The sequence below is a fragment of the Malania oleifera genome, chromosome 1 (genome assembly GCF_029873635.1).
Source record: "Malania oleifera isolate guangnan ecotype guangnan chromosome 1, ASM2987363v1, whole genome shotgun sequence".
Classification (NCBI taxonomy): domain Eukaryota; kingdom Viridiplantae; phylum Streptophyta; class Magnoliopsida; order Santalales; family Ximeniaceae; genus Malania; species Malania oleifera.
In genome coordinates this window covers 145,033,085-145,055,097 of record NC_080417.1, presented here as the reverse complement: position 1 = coordinate 145,055,097, position 22,013 = coordinate 145,033,085, and the positions used below count along the sequence as shown (strand labels likewise).

Below are 22,013 nucleotides of genomic sequence, written 5' to 3'. Positions count from 1 at the left end.
GATCTTTCGTGACAAACTCATGAAATACCCAATTTCAACTTGTGATATTGCCCTCACCGATCCCCAAACATCCAAAATACCCTCCATTTTGTGTGTGGTTGGTTTACACAAAATGATATTATCTGATTCATAACTTTCAGTTGCAGCTCCACCTACAACTATGTTATCAAGAAGTCCATAGCGATTCCTTGCTAACCTCATTCCCTTCATCACCATTGAGACGCCTTTACACACCTTCATTGTCTCACCTTCAGACTTGTAACTATACCCGTTATAATCCAAAGTGCTCAATGATATCACATTCTTCTGTAGATTAGGTACATGTCTTACACTACATAACGTCCTTACCATACCATCATACATCTTGATTCTGATATCCCTTATTCCGATAACTTTGCAGACATCATCGTTTCCCATCAGAACGGAACCAGAACTCATTAATTTGTAAGTGGTGAACTAGGCTTTGTTGGGTGTCATGTGAAAAGAAAATCCCGAGTCTAGGATCCAAGGTTTTGTGAGGTGTTTTGAACCCGATGAAGCAGAAAACATCTCACAATCACTGCTCCCTGAGTCTCCTTATTCCACTACATTAGCAAATTTTGAAGAACCCTCTTGTGCTTTTGCTTTTCCCTCCTCCCACTCTGGACACTCCAATTTTATGTGCCCTATTTTCCTGTAGTTAAAACAGTGAATATTCTTCTCCTCTTGGACTGCGACTGAGTTTTATTACCACTCAATTTGCTCTAGGACTTGCCTCTCCCACAATCTTGATTACCTTTCACCACGAGCCTTTCATCTTGTGAACCCTTATCGCTTTCTTCCTCTTATGGAACCCCAGAAATGCACTCGTGATGTCCTCCAACTCCAAGGTTTCTTTCCCCCATGTCAGAGTCGTAACCATATTCTCGTACGTAGGTGACGTAGGTAGGGAGTTCAACAGCATCAACGCTTTGTATTCTTCCTCGAATTGCACATCAACTCGCATGAGATCACTAATGATTTGATTGAATGTGTTAATGTGCTGAGTCAAATCCGAACCCTCTACCATTTTAAGTCAATGTATTTTTGCTTAAGATACAACTTGTTCATTAATGAGTTGGACATGTACCGGCGCTCCAGTTTCGGCCAAACCGCTACTGGTAATTCCTTATCCACGACATGATACAACACGTCATCGGCCAAACATAACCTGATAGTGGAAATAGCTTTCACTTCCAGCTCATTCCAACTTGCATTGTCCATGCTTTCCGGCTTCTTTTCGTATAGAGCATTCTCCATACCTTGCTGCACTAGCAAGTCCTTCACCCTCTTCTGCCAAAGTCTCAAATTCTCCGTTCCATAGAACTTATTAACATCGAACCTCGTAGAAGAAATCCCAGCCATTGTGAACCAATAGCTCTGATACTAATTGTTCTTCGCGAATGCATAGTAGCGGAAGCCCTCACAAACTCACGAATTAATCAGCAAACAAGCAATGCAATCACTCAATAATGAACTATACTAAATAAGCAATCACTCACAAAGAGAATCAATGAAAGTAACAATCAAATACACAAGATTTACATGGTTCGACAATGTGCCTACGTCGACGGGAGCAGCAACTAAATTTTTCACTATGAATAATGTCAAGCTTACAATTAGGGTTACAAAATATGATTATATACGAACCCTATGCGTACAAAAACCTTAGATCCTATCTAAACCATCCCTATAGCATTCACCGGAGGAAAATCCTTTGATCCCCCCAATTTACGGATCTCCAAATTAAAAAATAGTAACTTCGCCGAGCGAAACCATCGTTGATTTGAAGTAAAAAAAAAAACTCCCTATATTCTACTTGAAACCGTCGACGGTTACCCTGCAAACTGTCGATGATTATCCCTGCTGACTTCTCTCTTGTTCCTTGCTTCACGATGCTTTCCCGGTACATGGTTCCACTCAAAATATAAGCCATATCCCCAACAGGTAACCTTTATTCTCTCACTAATTTTCTATATTATTTCCACTTATCTCCTTCTTACCATGCTTTCACCACAACCCTCTCTCTTGCCAAAAAACCAAAGTCATTTTTTTAGGCCATGACAAATCCCAACTGGCGTACTGCCATGCGTGTTGAAAATGATGCTCTCGAGTTCAACAACACTTGGCACATTACTCCTCTTCCTCCTTGTAAGAAACCCATTGGTTGCAAAATGGGTATACATACAAGATCAAATACAACCTTGATGGATCCATCGAACGATACAAGGCTCGCTTAGTTGCCAAGGGCTACAGTCAACAAGAAGGCATTGACTACATCGAGACATTTGCTTCGGTTACTAAAATGACCACTGTCTGTACAATTTTGGCTCTTGCTTCCGCTCACAATTGGAACATCCAGCAACTTGATGTCAACAATGCTTTTCTCTATGACGACCTCGATGAAGAAGTCCATATGCATCTTCCCCCGAGATTCGGACGGAAGGGGGAGACTAGATTTTGCAAGCTCATTATGTCTCTGTATGGTCTCAAACGAGCTTCAAGGCAATGATATGCCAAACTTTCATCCACTCTCATTGATGTAGGATATAAAAAGTCCAAGGTAGATTATTCACTATTCGTCCGATCCCATGAGGGCAATTTCATTGCCATTCTAGTATATGTGAATGACATTATTGTTACAGGAAACAGTTTGGAGCAGGTCAATGAGACCAAGAAACACCTAAGCGATCATTTCAAACTCAAAGATTTTGGAATTCTCAAATACTTTTTGGGAATCAAAGTGACTTGTTTAGCCAAAGGAATATTTTTATCTCAAAGGAAGTATGCACTCGAGATATTAGAAGATATAGGCTTCCTTGGAGCTAAACCTGGAAACTTTCCCATGGATCAAAATTTTGCACTCAACGAAAGTGAAGGCGAACTTATCTCAGATCCTTCGTATAGGCGACTTGTTGGAAGATTAATTTATCTAACCATCAGAAGACCCGACTTAGCTTATTCAGTGCATGTACTAAGTCAGTTTATGGACAAGCTTCAAATACCACAGTTGGATGTAGCATAAGGGTCTTACGGTACCTTAAGAAAACCCCAGGTCAAGGAATTTTATTATCTGTTTCTAGTGAAATTCAGTTCTATGCATACTGTGATGCAGATTAGGCACAATGTAAGGACACTAGACAATCGGTCATTAGGTATTGCATCCTACTCGGAAAATCACCCATTTCCTAGAAGACCAAGAAACAAACAATAGTTTCACGCTTTTCATCTTAAGTAGAATATGGGTCTATGACCTCCACATGTTGTGAGGTTACTTAGCTAAAGTCTTTACTCTCACGCCTTGAAGTAATGCATTCTCAATCGGTCAGTTTGTACTGTGACAACAAGATCGCTATACAAATTGCTTCAAATACATTGTTCCATGAAAGAACCAAACATATCAAGATAGACTTTTATGTGGTTCGAGAAAAACCCCAGAGTGGCATCATCCAAACAGTCTACATGCATACAAGCCAACAACTTGTTGATCTTTTTATCAAAGCTTTTGGATTCGCACAATTTAATTATTTACTCAGCAAGTTAAGTGTCATAAATATCCATGCCAACTTGAGGGGAAGTGTTGAGGAATGCCGCACTCCACGACAAAAACCAAGGAACCAAAGCACGGTTGAAATCACGTAAATTTTCCTAAAGAGAAAAGTCAACAGATCATTTCTAATTTGGAAAGGAGCGAACATATTGATTTTCTTTTAATTACATGTTCCCTAGTTCTTTGTATAAATAGGGGGTTGTCTAGAGATTGAAAACACATCAATGGCAACTCATTCTTTGCTATTTTTATTCTTTACTTTCCTCTAGCTTCATTTTTCTCTAGTCTTAACATATTTTGAATGCTATCAGTGCTCTCCTACTACCTACCTCGAGTTCTGAGCATTTTTGGGGAGAAGCAGCTCTTTCCACTATTTACACCACCATTAATCAAATCCTTTCTCCAATCATTAGCAATCAGTCCCCTTGGAATGCCTATTCAGAACTCTCAACTATTCTGCTCTCAAAACTTTTAGTTATGCTTTTTTCCGCTCGAACCTTGCAAGTATGACAAGTTAGAGCCCTTGAGCTTGCTTTTGTGCTCTTGGATATGTCATCGATCACAAAGGGTACAAATGTTGGGATCCTCTCTACAATCATGTTCACATTTCCTGCAATGTAATCATCTGGGAACATATAATGGTATCTTCATCCGTATTCTAGGCATCTCATTCACATGTTTACTAATTAATTTCTCTTCCAAGCCTCCTAGCAAGCTCTCTCTAGCTGTACTAGAGAAGGCTCTGGGATCTGGGTACCTTTGAAGTTTGATCTTAGCCTAATGATTATGCCAAGTGTACCATCAAGTGAAGCAAGCTTGATCTTAGCCTAATGATTATGCCGCATGCTAATATCAAGCTTGCTTCACTTTTTTTTTTTTTTTTTTTAGATCTGAAAATTATAATTCTATAGATCAAAATGGATATGTACAGGTACACCGGGCATACCCAGGAAAGAGGAGATATAAACTCCATCCAGACTAAGATCATAAGATTATCTAATTTGACTTACAAGTGCATCATACCTGGGCATACCCAGGGGCCAAGAGGCCAGTACAGATCAAAACAAAGCATCAATAACTACTACTCTACAATACATTACCTAAGCATACTCAGGGGTGCAGGGATCCCTACACCTACTAAGTTACACAGGGAAGGAAATTTCTCATATACTACTCTCCAAATGTGCGTCTGAATCACTTTTATGATGGCATCCGGGTGGGTAATTATCCCCTCAAACCTCCTTTTATTCCTAAAGTGCCATAGCCAATAAACAGTGATGGCCAAGGAAGCTTTCTTTCCCACTGCCTGAATCCCAGATCCTTTGCCTTCCTTATGAATCCATTTAAGACTAGCTTTAATAGTCGTCATTGCCCTTGTCAGTCCCAGCCAGCCTTTAATATTGTTCCAAACCGTGGATGATATATTACATTTAAAGAAGAGGTGATCCAGAGATTCAATTTCAGCATCGCATAGCCCACAAGCTTTGTCTGTCTCCTCTCCAACAAATTTATCACTGGTCAATAGTTTCCCTTTTGCAGCCAGCCAGGAGTATTTAGGTTCACTGCTATTCTTCCATATTACCTTCTGCCACGGGACATTACTAGCCTTGCTTCTCCAGAAGTTATATGCATCTAAGCACTGGAATTTTCCATCCACTGCCAATTGGTTAAGTTGGGATTCTGCCAACCTCTTACTTCCAAGTTGCAGCATCAGTTTATCTTTGATTTCAATCAGTTTCTTGATTAGTGGGGAATCTTCATGTTTAGCTGAAGCATCCCACAAGCTACCTCCTCTCCAGTACACATGGTTAACCCATTTTGCCCATAAGGAGTCTTTCTTATTCTGCAGGTTCCATAGAGTTTTTGTGAGAAGAGCATAGTTCCAGCTTTTGAGGTCCATAATTCCCAAACCTCCTTCCTTCTTTGGCAAACACACCTCCTTCCAAGCAACAAGAGGTCTTTTCCTACCTCCCCAAAAGAAAACCCTACACTGCTTAGTCACATGGTTCAAAACAGCATAGGGAATTGGAAAAATTGATAACCAGAAACATTCGACCCCTTGTACCACAGATTTCAGCAACTCTAATTTTCCAGCATAGGAAAGGGAGTGCCCAGGCCAGGAGCAAATCTGATTCCCAATCCTGTTGAGAAGTGGAGCATAGTGCCTGGAAATAAGCCTTGAGGAGGCCAGAGGGATGCCCAAGTACCTACAAGGAAACTCCCCCAGAGGGAACCTCGTGAGTCTCTGTAATCCATCAAGCTCATTGCCAGCCACCCCAGCACAGTAGAGATTAGACTTTAACACTTGCTGTCAGTCCAGAGCTATCTGAGAAGAGATTCAGACAATCCATGGCCATCTTAACAGATGAGAAATCTCCCCTAGTAAACAATATCAAGTCATCTGCGAAGGCCAGGTGGTTATCTTTAGGTCTGCACATTTAGGGTGAAATTTGAAGTCAGAATTACATTCTAAGCCCTTCAACAGTATGGACAAATACTCCATACATATGACAAACAAAATGGGGGAAAGGGAATTTCCCTGCCTCAGACCCTTCTTCCCTTCAAAGAAGCCAAACAAACCTCCATTAATAGATAGTGAATATGATGCTGTTCCCACACATTGCATCACCCACTTCACTATGGTCACAGGGAACTTCAGACTTTCCAGTATATTCCTTAGGAAATCCCAAGATACCGAGTTATAGGTCTTCTTCAAGTCTATTTTAATCATACATCTAGGAGATATCCTTTTCCTGGCATATTTCCTCACCAACTCCTGCACCAGGAAGATCTTTTCAATCATTAGCCTTTGGTTTATGAAGGCAGACCGGGCCTTGCTTCACTTGATGGTACACTACTTTGTGAGGCTACTTGATAGTTTTTAGCAGTTCGATACATCTCACGATAACTCAACATAATATTAATCCATGTAGTTCATTTTTTTTTTGGCCAATTTCCTCCTACAGTCTCTTAATATGTCAAGGATACACAAATTCATGATCTTCATTTTTCATATTGTTCATTACAAGAGTTACTTGCCTACTTTGATGGTGATTGGACCAGTGATCCTATTGATCCTTCCTCCACCTCCGTGATCCTATTGATCCTCCCTCCACCTCCACCTCCTACAGTTTCTTAATCATAAAATTTGCTTTTCAATTTTCCTAGGTGACGAAAGTTGTGCAGAACAACTGCTACGCAAAAAGCCTGATCTCATAACCCAAGAAGATGTCTACGGAAGGACAGCCCTACACTATGCTGCGAAAAGTGCCCCAAAATTTACAAAATGGTTGCTAGAGAAAAATGCATATCTTGCATACAAAGGTGACAAGAATGGCCTTACGCCTTTACATCTAGCTGCACGTACCAGTTCAATTGAAAACATAAGAGCCATACTCGATTTCTGCCCAGACTCCATGGAGTTGCTTGACGGGGAAGGCCGCCACCCGCTTCACCTTGCCGCTGCATCTGGCAATCTTGACTCTGTCCGAGAGTTACTGAAATTTCCGGAGATAATAAAGTTTATAAACAGAACCGACAAGAGTGAAAGCACTCCCTTTCATCTTGCAATCCAGAATAAGCATTATCCTGTGATCAAGGAACTCCTAGAAAACAAATGGGTTGATGCCTGGGCCGAAAGTAACGGTATCTCATTTTTAAATCTTTACGAATCTGATCCGATGTTCCAAATTTACGCTGATAAGGTACGCATTCAACGATCTGTTAGCACTTATTTTCTGAAATTTGTTTGGTTTCGCTCCTTTGTTTTCACTATTTGATTTCTATCGACTTACATTGATTTGTTTGGACTCTTAGGTTATGTTTGGCTTGTGAAATATGTATTTTTAGATAAATTTTAGTTGGTTGATTACAATTATTTATATAAAAAATTATGTTGCTACTATAAAGTGAATAACAAAATAAAATATTTTATGAGTTCATAATGAGAAATAGTTATTTTGTCGAACCAAAAAAAAATCATTGGTATTTTTTTTTTCTTTTCAAAATCTTATTTATAATATGCAGGTTATTAAACAGTAAGATTTTTTAAAATATCTAAGTGAGTGCTATCATTATGCTAGTGGAATATTTTATGCTAATTTTTTTAATCTTAATATTTTCTATTTTAGTGGAGTATTACAATGAGTGTTTGTTAATGGATTTATGTAATTGATAAAATGAACATTCTTAGGTAACTTCCACCTATTAAAAATATCATAAATAGTAATAACATTTCTCTAAAATGGGTAGGTTGATGTATATATTTTTTAATATTTTAGTGAATACTCATTAATGCACTTAAGCATTGATTTGTTATGTAAATAGGATATGCGTTTTGTTAATTGAGCGAAAGGGTAATTGATAACATATTTTGTTAACGATGCAAACAATTTTTTAACATTGACTAATGGAAAGTTGTTTTGTCAATAGATCATGTTTGCAGAGGATTTTTCGATAGTTCCTTGAAAATTAGTTGTTTTTGTGCATGAGGATTATATATATAAGACACCTATGAGTGAATGTAGGAAAGAAATTCTCATGTTTTATCCTTATTATAATTGTTTTTAATTAATTTTTAGTATTTAAATAAATTATACTTATTATTTTTATATGTTTTTGTTAATTATTATGTTATTATTGTAATATATATATATATATTATTAGTATTTTTAAAAATGATAATTAATATTATTATTGTCATTTTATTAACATTTTTATTTAATATTATAAGTTAAGAATTATTGTTGTTGTGGTGATGGTTGTCTTTGTTATTGTTATTTATAATTATTAGACAACATTATTATTTATTAGTGATTATACCATCTTTATTACTATGTATAAACATGTGTATTACAAGAATTCCAAATTAAAAAATATTCTGGTAATCTTATTAAAATTACACTAGATTATGCATGCCAAACTTTATAATCATATATTTTTAGAAATCTTGATGAGCAAATAAATTAGAAATTTTCCATGTGATAATCTTATTTTTGAGCATAATATATCAAAAAAAAAAAATTTGTCATCAAGTTTGGTGACTTGTTTGATAATGTATTATTGCAAGTTTCAATAATTTTAGTAATTAAAATTTTAAGAGATTATATACTATGTGTGCAACGTGTCACTTGATAAACATTTAATATTCTTTGTCTTACTTGCAATGAAATTAAATATTATTATTAATTTTTATTTTTATTTTTAATTTTAGGGATTGTAATATATTGTAATAGAATAATGTAAAATAATATTGTTCTAAAATGTTTTAAATTATTATAATTTATTATTTTGAGCCATAATAGTATATTTATGAAAAATATAGCAACTGCCAATTTTTATTATTTCTTATTTTTAATAGGTGATATTTATGTTCAATTAGTCAAAATTTGGTCATAGACTATAGTCATAAAAGTAAATTGTGCATGAGGATTATATATATATATACAAGACACCTATGAGTGACATTCTTAGAAATTTTGAAAATTGTTATAAACCCAATGATACATAAGTGTCATCAAGTTTGATGCCTTTTTATAGGTCCAATATGAAGTTGTAAAAAATAATTTTAATAGTTGAATTGGAAGATTCACGTGTCTTTTTATAGATCCAATATGAAGTTCCAAAAAGTAATTTAAATATATAGTTGAATTGAAGGTTCACTTTGTGCCTTATTGTGAAGGTGGATCCATTTTATTTGAGATTTTTGTTGATCAATGCGTTTATAACTACTGTGTGTTTTGAAATATAAATTTTGGATTTTCAAATTTAGATTTGTAAAAATTTATACACAATTCAAAAAACAATAAAGATATATTTAGTTGTGGAAAACAGTTTTTCTTTTTTAAATTTTAATTTTTTAAGTTAATTTTGTTGCAAAAGTAACAAGATGACTGACGCAGCGGATAAATATTTTTTAAAAAAATTAAATCTGTGACAAACAAAAATAATTAACCAATAATAATAAATCATACTACAAAATGAATACCATGATTTTTAATGTGGAAAACTCCTCCAATGTGAAGGATAAAAACCACGGAGCATATGAGATTTAATAAAATTTTCACTATAATAGAAAAAAAATACGGCAGTATAATCATAAAAAATGCTCACAAACTTAGAGTAAAAAATTTTTTTAAAAAATCAGGATAAAATAAAAATAAGCAGAAAGAAGTCACCTGAATGCAGTTACGGTCAGTACTGCAAAATCAGGTCCTCCAAAGTATCCACAAGGTTGACAAATCGCAAACTGCTCTTCAAATTTCAGTAAAATCGAATCACAAAAGGCAAAAGACAGCCCACTGCCACACACACCGGTAAACAAACTGCTCAATTTTCTCTCTTGTGAGGCGCAGCACCCCAATACATCACACACCCGCCTCCTTTAATTTTGCCCTAGTGGGTTTCAGCCCCCATGGGCTTCATTCCTTTTTTTTTTTTTTTTAAATTATTTCTAATGTGGGCTGGACCCAACAAATTTTTCATTTTTTAGAATATATGTATACAATAAATGAACGATAATAAACAATTTTGATAATATTTATTTGTGAAAATAGTTTTATTTTCTATTTATAGTTTTAAAAGTAATTATAAGAATAGAATATATATATATGAGGGACTTGCACCAACACAATAGTTTCTCCTAAACATCAGAGAGCGCTAGGAGGTTCAAAGGTTGCAATGTCGGCTAAGTCCAACAAACAAGCTTTGTTAGGAAGTACTTTTCCTACGGAAGGAGGATGCAAAATCTCCTTCATGGATACTGGTGTCTTTCTTGAACCAGATAGGGAAAAAATAGAGGAAAGAATTAATTTTTTAAGAGGCAGCCTCATCGGAATTAACGAGTTTCCCGGAGACATTAGTGATATCAGAAATCAATGTAAAAGTATTTGGAATATTAACGGAAATTTTGAAGTCAAAAGATTAGCATTTGATCGGGTTTTTTTTTTCGTCTTTAGGAGCAAGGAGATGGTGGAAGATGCATGGAGTTCAAAATTCAGAATGGTTAACGGTCATAAGTTTACACTCAGTAGATGGAATCCAGTCGCTACGTAACATAGGCCCAAGGATCAGAGGCAATGCAACTAGCTTTACATTAAAGGTCTTCCCCATCATTTACATAGCCGAGCCAATTTGGAGGCACTTACTCTAATATGCAGGGGGAAATTAGTTGGTTTCAATAATTCAGACGAGTTGGGAGAAGACATTAGAATCAAAATCAAAGGAGTGAGAGAGGTCCCTAAGTTCATATTTATAACTAATCAGGATATCTGCTACAAGGTGGATGTAGATGTGGAAACGCACAGATTTATTCTCAGAACCCCAAGATTTCACAAGCTACACGGTAGCTTCTCTGAAATTCTGGCATCCCTCCCAGTTGAGGTGGCTATTGGCGAGGCCAACGCTTGGAAATGGATCCAAGAAAACAAAAAAACAGAGGTCAAGCATATATAGCAAATATGAAATTCCAAAGCTTTAGAATTGGAAGACGATGTGAAGGTTGTGACGTGCGGCGACGGACGACAGTAGGCACTGCGTCGGGGAAATGGATGTTGAAGATGCCAAGGAAGATGAAGACGCTACGTGCTTTTATGTGAGTCTTGCGCATGGGCAATCAAGTGCAGCTGCAAACGACAGCAGAGAACCAGACTCTCACGCAAGCCTTTGCGTGAATGTCTCATCCCAACGGTCAAAAATCAAACATGTTTTTGGGTAATCTACACAGCCAGAAATGGCTGCCACCCCGTTCGTGCATGCCTATGTGTCATGGTTCCACTATTTTCATACCCTTGTAAGGGCCGTGCAGCACTAGTTAAAGCACCCTTGCTTAACTAGCCAGTCTATCGTTTATCAATATTTATCCACGAAATACTTTCATTAGCATTCATTTAAATAGCAGCAGAAATAGTAATCAATTCATGAAAGTTGTGACAAACAAGCAGTAAACATTGAAACAAACGTAATTCATTAACAACATCCCCGTTGACATTGTGTGTTTAACGAGGGAGGCAAGTAGGCTAAACACGTTGACAAAAGCTAGTGAGTTTTACAATGACTGATGAACACTCATCCTCCCCTAAATAGGATTTTATATAATTATCATGTTGACACTAGGAAACATCAAAGTGACCGAGAAGTCATATTGTCATATTTGACATACAAATAAACTATTAGTAGAAAATAACCCTACACTAGTATTTACATGATGAAAACTCATCCCAAGTACACGAGACAAGCGGTCACAGGCAAGCATAATGCCCTAAACAAGTTTAACTCGTGACATTCTCCCTCACTTATGCGGTCGACATCCTTGTGGACTTTGGCAGTAGGTACACTTTCACTTTGTCTATGGACGGTTGCATATGTTCCACTGAAATCCACTCGATTTCTTTGTCATCAAGACATTTTTATTTCACTAGGAACTTCTGCCGCTTCTTCCTTGAGGATATGAACTTTCTGTTTGCAAGGATCTCTTCAACTTCACATCTGTCAAGTTGCACTGTCTTCAACTCTATTTTGTTGGATTGACTTCTGCTCAGGTCATTGGTGTCAACGTTGGACTGCTCGAGGCAGCTGACATGAAACTACGGTCTTCTCCCCTGATCTGCCATCTTCTTCATCTGCTTATAAGCTTTCTCTAGATAGGTTCGGGCAAACTCTGCATTCTGTCTCCATTCTCTGGTGAAGATGTGCACCTTATGACTTTTTCGTCTGTACGGCTCGCCCACTGTGTGAGGTAACAACGGTTGTTGGCTTGTAACAAGCTCAAAAGGGCTCTTGTTGGTTGTTGAGCTCCTTTGGGCATTGCCACAGAACGAAGCCACATCAAGTAATTGCACCCTATTCTTTTGGTTGTCGTTGACAAAATGGCACAAGTACTAATATAGTAACTCTCTGAATCTCTTCATTTGTCCGTCTATCTGTCAGTGATAATAGGAAAAAATGTCAATATGTGACTTGGAAATCCTGAAAAATTATGTCAAGAAGTTGTTAGTGAACATTTAGTCTCGGTCACAAATAATAACTTGAGGAGCTCTCTAATGTTTCACAATAGTCACAAGGAACAATTGTGTCATCTCCTTTGTCGAACAGTACTTTGGTGTGGCCATGAAAGTACCATACTTCTTCTGCTCCCCCTTGTCTTGTTGGCAAGTGAGACAAGTTCTGGTATCATCAACCACATTATCCCGCATGTGCGGCCAACAATACCTCCCCAATAGTACTGTTATTGGAGTCATTCTACGCGAATACCCCTTAACAAACTTCTTGCAATATCTAGTAAAGCCAAGAAAGAAACGCAACTCCTTCACTGTTGTGGGAATCTTCCGTTCTTGAATCATCCTTACCTTCTCCATACCCCTCCTTATACGACCTTGTTCAACCACATGACCAAGGAATTTGTTGCTTCGTTAAGCGAAAAAGCACTTCTCTTTCTTCACATCCAGACTATTTCCCCTCAACTTGTCGAACACTTTTCGTAGATGCTCTTCATGTTTCCTCTGAAACAACACTGATGCTCCCAACAGTGCTTTGGAAGGGCGAACACATCCCGTTTCCAATTCATTAAGTTGTTTCCCCAACTCTACTATCTCTGGAGGCGCCATTGATATGACCCTTTAGCAGGTGGTTTCACTCCTGATAACAACTCGATCTCTTGCTCCACAGTCCGTCATGAAGGCATATTGTGAGGCAGCTTATTCGGCAACACCTCTTTGTACTAATTCAACATCGCTTGGATGGTCGTAGGTTTGGCCTACTTCTTTGTCTATCACCACTGTGGCTAGACATGTCTGCTCACCCTGACCCAATCCCTCATTGAGTTGTATAGCTGAAAGGGACTTTCTGTCGTCTCCTTTCGTTGCAACGACTTGCACTATGCACGAGTGATTTCCCTTCAGACATAGGGAACCAGTCGAAGGCATCAGCACTGCCCTCGTCCCCTTTAGGAACTCCATTCCTAGAATGACTGGAAAGTCATCCAATGACACCATTGTGAAATTCGCATGACATTCCTACTGTCCAAGCTTTACAGTCACTTGCTTGGCTACTCTCAGAGTAGGTTGGGCTATAGAATTAACTACTTTCATGCGTCATGTATCATTCTCTAAGGACAAGTTGAGTCTCCATGCTTCCAACTGCGAAACAAAATTGTGAGTTGCCCCTCATATCCACCATAGCACGGGTACTCTTTCTGTTTATCATTAAGTCTACAAACATTAACCCTTTTTCTCGTGTAACTTTTGGTGTTTTTGCCTACTTTTCCAATGTGCTCACCATCCACACTGAACCTGCCCTCGGGGCATCATCCTCTCCCTCCTCGCTTTCCACCACTTTTTCCGAAGTGGAAGCTTGTAAGGCATTGAGTAATCCCTTGTGTTGACACTCATTCACTCTGTGAGGTCCTCCACACAAGTAGCACAAAATTTTACTCTTCCCCTTTCCATTGGGTGTGTTGAACCCTTGAGATGACGAAACTTCCTTTGAGGTTGATGATTTAGAGTCAGCTCCCCCACTTTTGGATTTGCCTTTCTAGAAAGACTTCCCACTGTTTCCCTCTCCGCCAAACCATTTGGACAAAGCAATGTCATCACTAGCGTAGTTAGTCAAACATTCCACAGTAGCTTGTGCAGTAGACAAGTCTTGAACTCTTTGCCTATGAAGTTCAGTTCTTGCTCATGATTTCATCCCCTCAAGAAAATAAAACAACTTGTCCTTCTTCGACATATCCCGAATATCCAACATCAAAGTAGAAAATTGTTTCACATATTCCCTGATTGACCTTGTATGCTTGAGATCTCTTAGCTTTCTCTTTGCATTATACTCAACATTCTCAGGAAAGAATTAGGCCTTGAGTTCTCTCTTTAAGTCTGTCCAACTATCGATTACACAACTTCCATTTTCAATTTCTTTATACTTGGTATGCCATAACAGTTTGGCACCACCAATCAAGTACATGGTCGCAGTATCCACCTTTGCCTATTCTGAGGCCATCCTTATAGCGCGAAAGTACTGCTCCACATCAAACAAGAAGTTCTCTAACTTCTTGGCATCCTGGGCACCCCCATACGTCGTGGGTTCTGGTACCTTGGTTTTGCTAACTCTCAGAGTGTTGGAGTTCCTCATAGCAAGAACCATCAGCTCAACTTTGCATCTAGATCCACCATCCGATATTGCAAAGTTTCCACTGTTTGGAGAAAGTCCTCTAACATCTCACCTAGCAAACTTGCTTGATGCTTTTGTAATCCTATTACTTCATCAACAAGTTCTCTCATCTGGGCCACCTTTGCGGCCACAGTATTGGTTGTTGCCTCAACCTGTGCTTCTAGCACGCTGATCTTCTCAACATTATTTGGTGTCATGGTCACTTACCAAAGTTTTCCAAATTCCACAACGAAGGCAATCAAATTCACGTAGTAACTCAACCTTGGCTTTGATACCAAGTGTCACAGTCCGACTATTTTCACACCCTTGTGAAGGGTCGTGCGGTGCTAGTTAAAGTATTCTTGCTTAACTAGTCAGCCTATCGTTTACCAACATTCATCCACGAAACACTTTCATTAACATTCATTCAAATAGCACCGGAAACGGTAATCAATTCATGAAAGTTGTGGCAAGCGAGCAGTAAACATTGAAGCAAACGTAATTCATTAACAACACCTCTGTTGACGTTGTGTGTTTAGTGAGGGAGGCAAGTAGGTTAAACACGTTAACAAAATCTAGGAAGTTTTACAATGACTGATGAACACTCACCCTTTCCTAAAGAGGTTTTTATATAATTATCATCCTGGTACTAGGAAACATCAAAGTGACCGAGGAGTCATACTACCATATTTGGTATACAAATAAACTATTAGCAGAAAATAACCTTACACTAGTATTTACAAGATAGAAACTCATCCCAAGTACACGAGACAAGCGGTCACAAGCAAGCAAAATGCCCTAAACAAGCTTAGCTCGTGACACTATGAAATAGATCTTAGGGAGCACTCTAACAAAGTTGTCAGACAAATATGTTTGGGACCCGATTCTTGAAAAAATGGAAAGGAAGTTGGCAACATGCAAGTCAAATTTTCTCTCTATGGGAGGCAGACTAACTTTGATCAATTTAATGCTTTCCAATTTGCTTATTTATGACATGTCAATTTTGCCTTTTTTGAAGAGAAATTCTAGGCTCATGGAAAAATACCAAAGAAATTTTCTCTGGTGAGGAACGTCTAAGAGTTTTAAATATTCCCTGATTGGCTTGGAATCAAGCGTTTAGAGATCATGTATATTAAGGCTCTTCTTGGCAAATGGATTTGGAGATTTGCTGTTGAAGACAATAGCCTATAGAAAAAGGTGATATCTATCAAGTATGGGTTCAGTACACCCATATGGTGCTCCTCTAACCCCTCTGGTACCACAGGTCGAAGTCTTTGGATGAATATCCTTAAACTTAATTCGATTATGTGGGGTCATATGAAGATTTTGGTTGGGGACGAGAATAAACCGGACTTTTGGACTGATAAATGGGCCTCCTTGGATACCATTTTTAACCTTTTCCAAAACCTTTTTGACATGGTGTCTCAGCAAAAGGCTAAAATTGTAACAACCTATCTAATTTTCACATATATATTTTTTTCCCACATATTAGCTTGCCAATAATCATAATTACCACTTACATAATCCACCTAGATCCGTGGGTGTTGGGAAATAAACCTGTCATATGAACCTAACACCCTAGCAGCGGAAGGATACATCATATACATATCAAATTGTCCAACAAACACAATACTAGAGATATACAAAAATCTGTCATATTCAAATACACACATCCCAATATGAACATAAAGTTCCCTAGGATCACTACCCCAAAATCCATCTAACCCTAGTAGAATGACTTACCCTTCTGGCAAGGTAGATCAGGCGACCATTATTGCTGCGGAGCTCTATTCGCTCCCTTACCTGAATTCCCTGAAATATTTTAAAATTAGGGTGAGACACCTCTTAATAAGAGAAATAAACTAATATCAATGTGTGACAACATGAGTATTTCATGTGTCATAAACATATACTGTACATAAATCATATATGAGAAATTAGTCTGATAAATACTGAATAAACATATTTGAAAGTAGCATACATGTTATGTTATATGTCTGTACATGTAAAACATCTTATATCAATGTATAATACGTGAAATAAATCTCAGGATGGATAGCTAGCTGATGCTATGTATTACCCTCACATGACTGGGTTGTGCGGTCCGAAGGCAAGACCTAGCACTGGTTGGCCGATCATGCTAGATCAATATAAGTTTGTAAGTACGATGTGTTTGCTCCACCTTGGTTCGGACTACCAGGGGAATGTTTACAACTCTGCACTGAAGCCGCATCGACTGCCAATCTCTCATAGCCCCTTGTGGCATGTGGTAGCACTAACATAATCTGAATACATATATAGCTACAGTACCATGCCACTGAACTGAACTAAATTAAGCCATCCAGGTACTGATATCATATATTGTATTTCATATGCTGAATATAAGTGATTTACCATAATATCTAACATAATAATATTTTTCATGAAAATAACATATCTTTCATTACGGCCCCTACGCCGACATTTTATATCATATCATATAAATTAATGGCTCTTACGCCATTTTATATAAACTATGGTCCTTGTACTATTTCACCTAAATTATGGCTCTTGCGCCGTTTCATAAATTATGACCCTTGCGCTGTTTCACATAAATTACAAAAAATATAATTCCTGTACTATTTTAACCATTTTCCGAAGACAATAATAGCATGAAGGTTCTTAAAACATAACGTTTTGTCATCACATAAATTATAAAATTTTATACCCATGCCACACAAATTAAACCATTTTTCCTGATAATATATATATAAATATTCCCTATAAACGACAGTAATTTTTTCAAACATAATTTTATATCATACATAATTTCTGAAATAAAATGCTATAGAATAATAAGTATTTCTATGAAAAATTCTTACTTAATTTATTCCCTTACTTGACTACTGAGAAGCCCCAAAAAAATATCAGATCCTGCACTCGCAGCGTCCCCAGCACAACACCCTAAAATCAATATTTCACCATAACAAAACTTCAGTATTTCTCCAAATATAACGATTACACAATCCTAGAAATGCCAAATATTTAACATTTCCAAATCTACAATAATTAGCCTCTTAATAATCTTTAACCCTAATTTTTTGAGTTATACCTACGACGATCCCACGAGAAATCCGTTCTATTAGAGTTGTAGAAAATCATTCCTAAATTCTCATGATGGTGTCCGATCGTCAACTGACCTTAAGATTTATGAGAAATTGAGGTAAAAGTGAGAATTGAACTTATCATAGGAATTGTGTCTACGTTGCTCTTAAGAAAAATTCGTTTCAGTAGAAATGTCGATGGCGGAATTAGGAACTCAATGATATCTTTGGTTTTTCAATCAGCTGAAAATCTACCTAGAAATGAGGAGAGACAGAGATGGAGACGAAAACTGAAAATGGAGAAATTCAGGGGGGCGGCGTGAGAATGGCGTAGACAGAGGCACTTGTTCCAGAAGCTAAACCATTCCAATCCATTTCAATTTCCAATTCAAATCCACTTCAATTTCAAATTGTCTGCTTCCAATTTCACATGGATTGCATTTAATGCAATCCATTACATTATTTTAATATTATATATAATAACTTTACATATATATATATATATATTATTTATCCTATATATATATATCTTATTCTTTTTTAATTAATTTTTTTTCCTTTTCATTCTAATACTACTCATTTATTTATTTAATTATTTTTTTATTAGTTAATCTATTTTATTAATTTATCTAATTAATCAATTAACTAATTAATTTATTAATATATATATATGTATATATTAGAAATCATTACATCCTCCTAAAATAATTATTTTTGGGACATTACATTCTCTCCTCCTTATAGAAATTTCGTTCTCGAAATTTACTATCTGTACGATTCATCATCCCCTAAAGAAAATGGACTATTTATTTTATTACTTACGCTCACTTATGGCGGAGGAATACCATGGTTAAATTTAAGGTTCTGGAAGATTACATATACATAAAACAAAAATTCTTCCCAAATCAAAACACTACCTACTAATTAAAAATTATTACATATCTACTTGTATCTCTTTCGGATTACTACTACTCCTAGCTGAATAGATGCGGGTATTTTTGGTGTATCTCTTCCTCAAGCTCCCAAAAAGCTTCTTCCATTGTATGATTCCTCCAAAGGACTTTCACTAATGAGATTTTCTTACTGCACAGTTCCTATTCCTTTTTGTCCAGAATCTACACTGGGATTTCCTCATAAGCCAAAGTATCACTGAGTTCTAACTCGACATAACTAATGACATGGGAGGCATCTGAGAAATATTTTCTTAACATGAAAACATGAAATACTTAGTGAGTTCTAAATAATACTGGTGGTAAAGCTAGCCGATAGGCTACTGGTTCTATCCTCTCTAGTATTTCAAAAGGACCAATAAACTTAGGGCTCAACTTATCCTTCCTCCCAAATCTCATAACCCCCTTTAGTGGCGCTATCTTAAAAAACACATGATTTCCAACTTTGAATTCTAATCCTCGGCGGTGAGTATCGGCGTAACTTTTCTTCCAATTCTGAGCTGCACTGATTCTTTCTTTAATGAGCCGGACTTTGTTGTAGGCCTGCTGCACCATCTCTAGACTCAACACTCGTCTCTCACCCGTCTCATCCTAGTATAAAGGAGAACGACATCTCCTACCGTAGAGTGCCTCATACACCATGTCAATGCTGGTCTGGTATCTATTATTGTACACAAAGTTTACCAGCGGTATATATTAGGTCAAACTACCCCCAAAATCTAGCATGCACACCCGCAGCATATCCTCTAATATTTAAATTACCCTCTCAATCTGATTGTCCGACTGCGGATGAAACGTCGTGCTGAAAGACAACTGAGACCCCAGAGCCTCTTGCAAGCTTTTTCAAAAACGTGACGTGAAATGTGGGTCTCGATCTGATACAATAGACACTGACACCCCATGTGGTCGTACAACCTCCTGAATATATATTTCTACCAATCTGTCCATATAGTAGTTGATTTTAATGGGAATGAAGTGAGTAGTCTTTGTCAATCTATCAACAACCACCCAAATAGCATTCTGCCCCTGTCTCGCCGGTAGTAATCCCATCACCAAATCCATAGAGACATGATTCCACTTTCACTCCGTGATAAAAAGTGGTTGTAATTGGCCGGCCGACCTCTGGTGCTCAGCCTTAACCTGCTGGCATGTTAAGCACTGCTGTACGAACTCGACGATCTCTCTGTTCATGCCACTTCACCATTAAGACTCTCCCAAATCCCTATACATCTTTTTACTACCTGGATGAACTGTGTACAAGGATCTGTGAGCCTCCTCCAAAATCGTCCTTCTGATATCAGTATCTGTAGGAACGCATAATCTAGAACGGAACCTCAAGGCTCTGTCATCAGAAATGCTGAACTCCTCTCCCAGTCTGTCCTACACTATCTCGATCACCTCCAACAATTCCGTGTCATTTCTTTGTGTGGCCTTAATCCTTTCTTGTAAAGTAGGCTGCACCACCAAGTTGGCAATGAATGCCTGGTGATCGTTCTCTACTAATTCCACATTGAGCTTCTCCAAATCCATCAAGATTGAATGCTGAACAACTATTCCTAGCTGTGATGCATCACCTGATTTACGGCTCAGTGCATTAGCTATAACATTAGCTTTATCATCTCACACAAAACTGACATTCTTCTTGGTCAGTCGCGTTAGAGGCCCTGATAAAGCTGAAAACCCCTCAACAAATCGACAGTAATAACTTGCTTGCCCCAAGAAATTCCTAATCTCTTAAACGTTCTTCGGCCTGACCCAATTCACCACCACATCAATCTTGTTGGGATATACTGAAATACCATCTTATGAGATCACATAGCCTAAAAATGCAACCTTCTTAAGCCAAAACTCACACTTGCTAAACTTGGCATAGAGCTTCTTCTCCCTGAGCGCCTGCAATACCTATCTCATGTGTGCCTTGTGCTCCTCAAAGCTCCTTAAGTAGACCAGTATATCATCAATAAAAATTACAATAAACTAGTCTAAATATTGATGAAAGATTTTATTCATCAAATCCATAAACACATTTAGAGTATTCGTCAGACCAAAAGGCATAACAAGGAATTCATAATGCCCATACCTGGTCCTAAAGGCTGTCTTCAAGATGTCTTCTGCTTTTACCTTTACCTGATGATAGCCCGACCTGAGGTCAATCTTAGAATACATTCGGGAACCCTGGAGCTGATCAAATGAATTATCTATACGGGGTAGAGGATATCTGTTCTTGATCGTCACCTTATTTATTTCTCTGTAATCTATATATATCCTCATAGACCCGTCTTTCTTCTTTACAAACAACATTGGAACTCCCCACGGCGATACACTGGGTCGAATGAATCCCTTATCCAGCAAGTCTTGCAATTTATTCTTCAGCTCTCCCAATTCTGCTGGAGTCATTTGGTACAGAGCTTTAGAGATCTGTTCCGTCCCCGAAAGTAGATCAATAGGGAAATCTACCTCCCGGTCGGGAGGCAACCCTGACAATTCTTTCAGAAAAACATCTAGGAATTCTTTAACCACTGGTGTGCCGCTAAGCTTCAACTCATTCTCTGACACCTCTTTCACGAAAGCCATAAACCCCTAACACCCATCCAGGAGTAGTCTTCTCACTTGCATGGTTAACACCAATTGAGGCGGGGAACTCACCTGCGACCCCCACAAAATTGAATTCTGGCTTGTCAGGTGGTCTGAAAATCACCTCCTTCCAATAACAATCAATGTTAGCATAGTTCGCCGCCAAGCGCCAGCCAATCCATAACCAGTATTATATCAAAGTCATGCATATCAAGCACAACTGGATCAGGTGATAACACTCTACCCTGGATTTCTATAAGATAACCTTTGAACACCCTATGACATTTCATCACTAATCTAGTTGGTGTAGCTACTGCCAACTCTACCCCTAACAAATGTGTCTCATTTCCAGACAATTTAATATAGGCTGCAAACACAAAAGAGTGTATGAAACTTAAATCAAATAAAACAATAACTTGATATAGTAAAATAGTAAAGGTACTTGTCACGACGTCGCGTGTGGTCTCAGCATCACTAGGCGTCAATGTATACACCCTCGCTGGAGCCACATTCTTCTACTGGCCTCCACGAGACGCCTGGTAACCTCCCTTGAACTGTTTGGGAGCAGGAGCAGTACCAGCTAGTGTAGAACAATCTCATGCCATGTGCCCTAAACCACCACAACGATAACAGACAACACCCCCTCCTCGACACTCTCCCAAGTGTATCTTCCCACAAGTCTGACAAACGGGGTAAGAC

The 22,013-nt window shown here is 37.9% G+C and overlaps 2 protein-coding genes across 6 annotated transcripts in view; one reads left to right on the top strand and one right to left on the bottom strand.

The window, feature by feature from the left end:
• The window catches only part of LOC131145199 (uncharacterized), a 34,413-nt gene extending 27,216 nt beyond the window's left edge, over positions 1–7,197 (bottom strand). The window contains exons 1-2 of one of the 4 annotated variants that reach the window (XM_058094341.1): positions 6,936–7,197; positions 4,512–5,998 (exon numbers count right to left, since the gene is read on the bottom strand). In XM_058094341.1, the coding sequence (XP_057950324.1) occupies positions 4,665–5,468 (804 nt within the window). In that variant the 5' untranslated portion in view covers positions 5,469–5,998; positions 6,936–7,197 and the 3' untranslated portion in view covers positions 4,512–4,664. Of the gene's footprint in view, positions 1–4,511; positions 5,999–6,935 lie in introns of those variants that run through there. The other 3 variants (XR_009134020.1, XR_009134021.1, XR_009134019.1) reach the window with 3 other exon arrangements.
• Positions 1–22,013, top strand: part of LOC131145174 (uncharacterized) — a 79,475-nt gene that overhangs the window by 45,170 nt on the left and 12,292 nt on the right. For both annotated transcript variants that reach the window (XM_058094310.1, XM_058094305.1), the window contains exon 2: positions 6,737–7,272. In XM_058094310.1, coding sequence (XP_057950293.1) covers positions 6,737–7,272 — 536 coding nt within the window. The remainder of the gene's footprint in view (positions 1–6,736; positions 7,273–22,013) is intronic.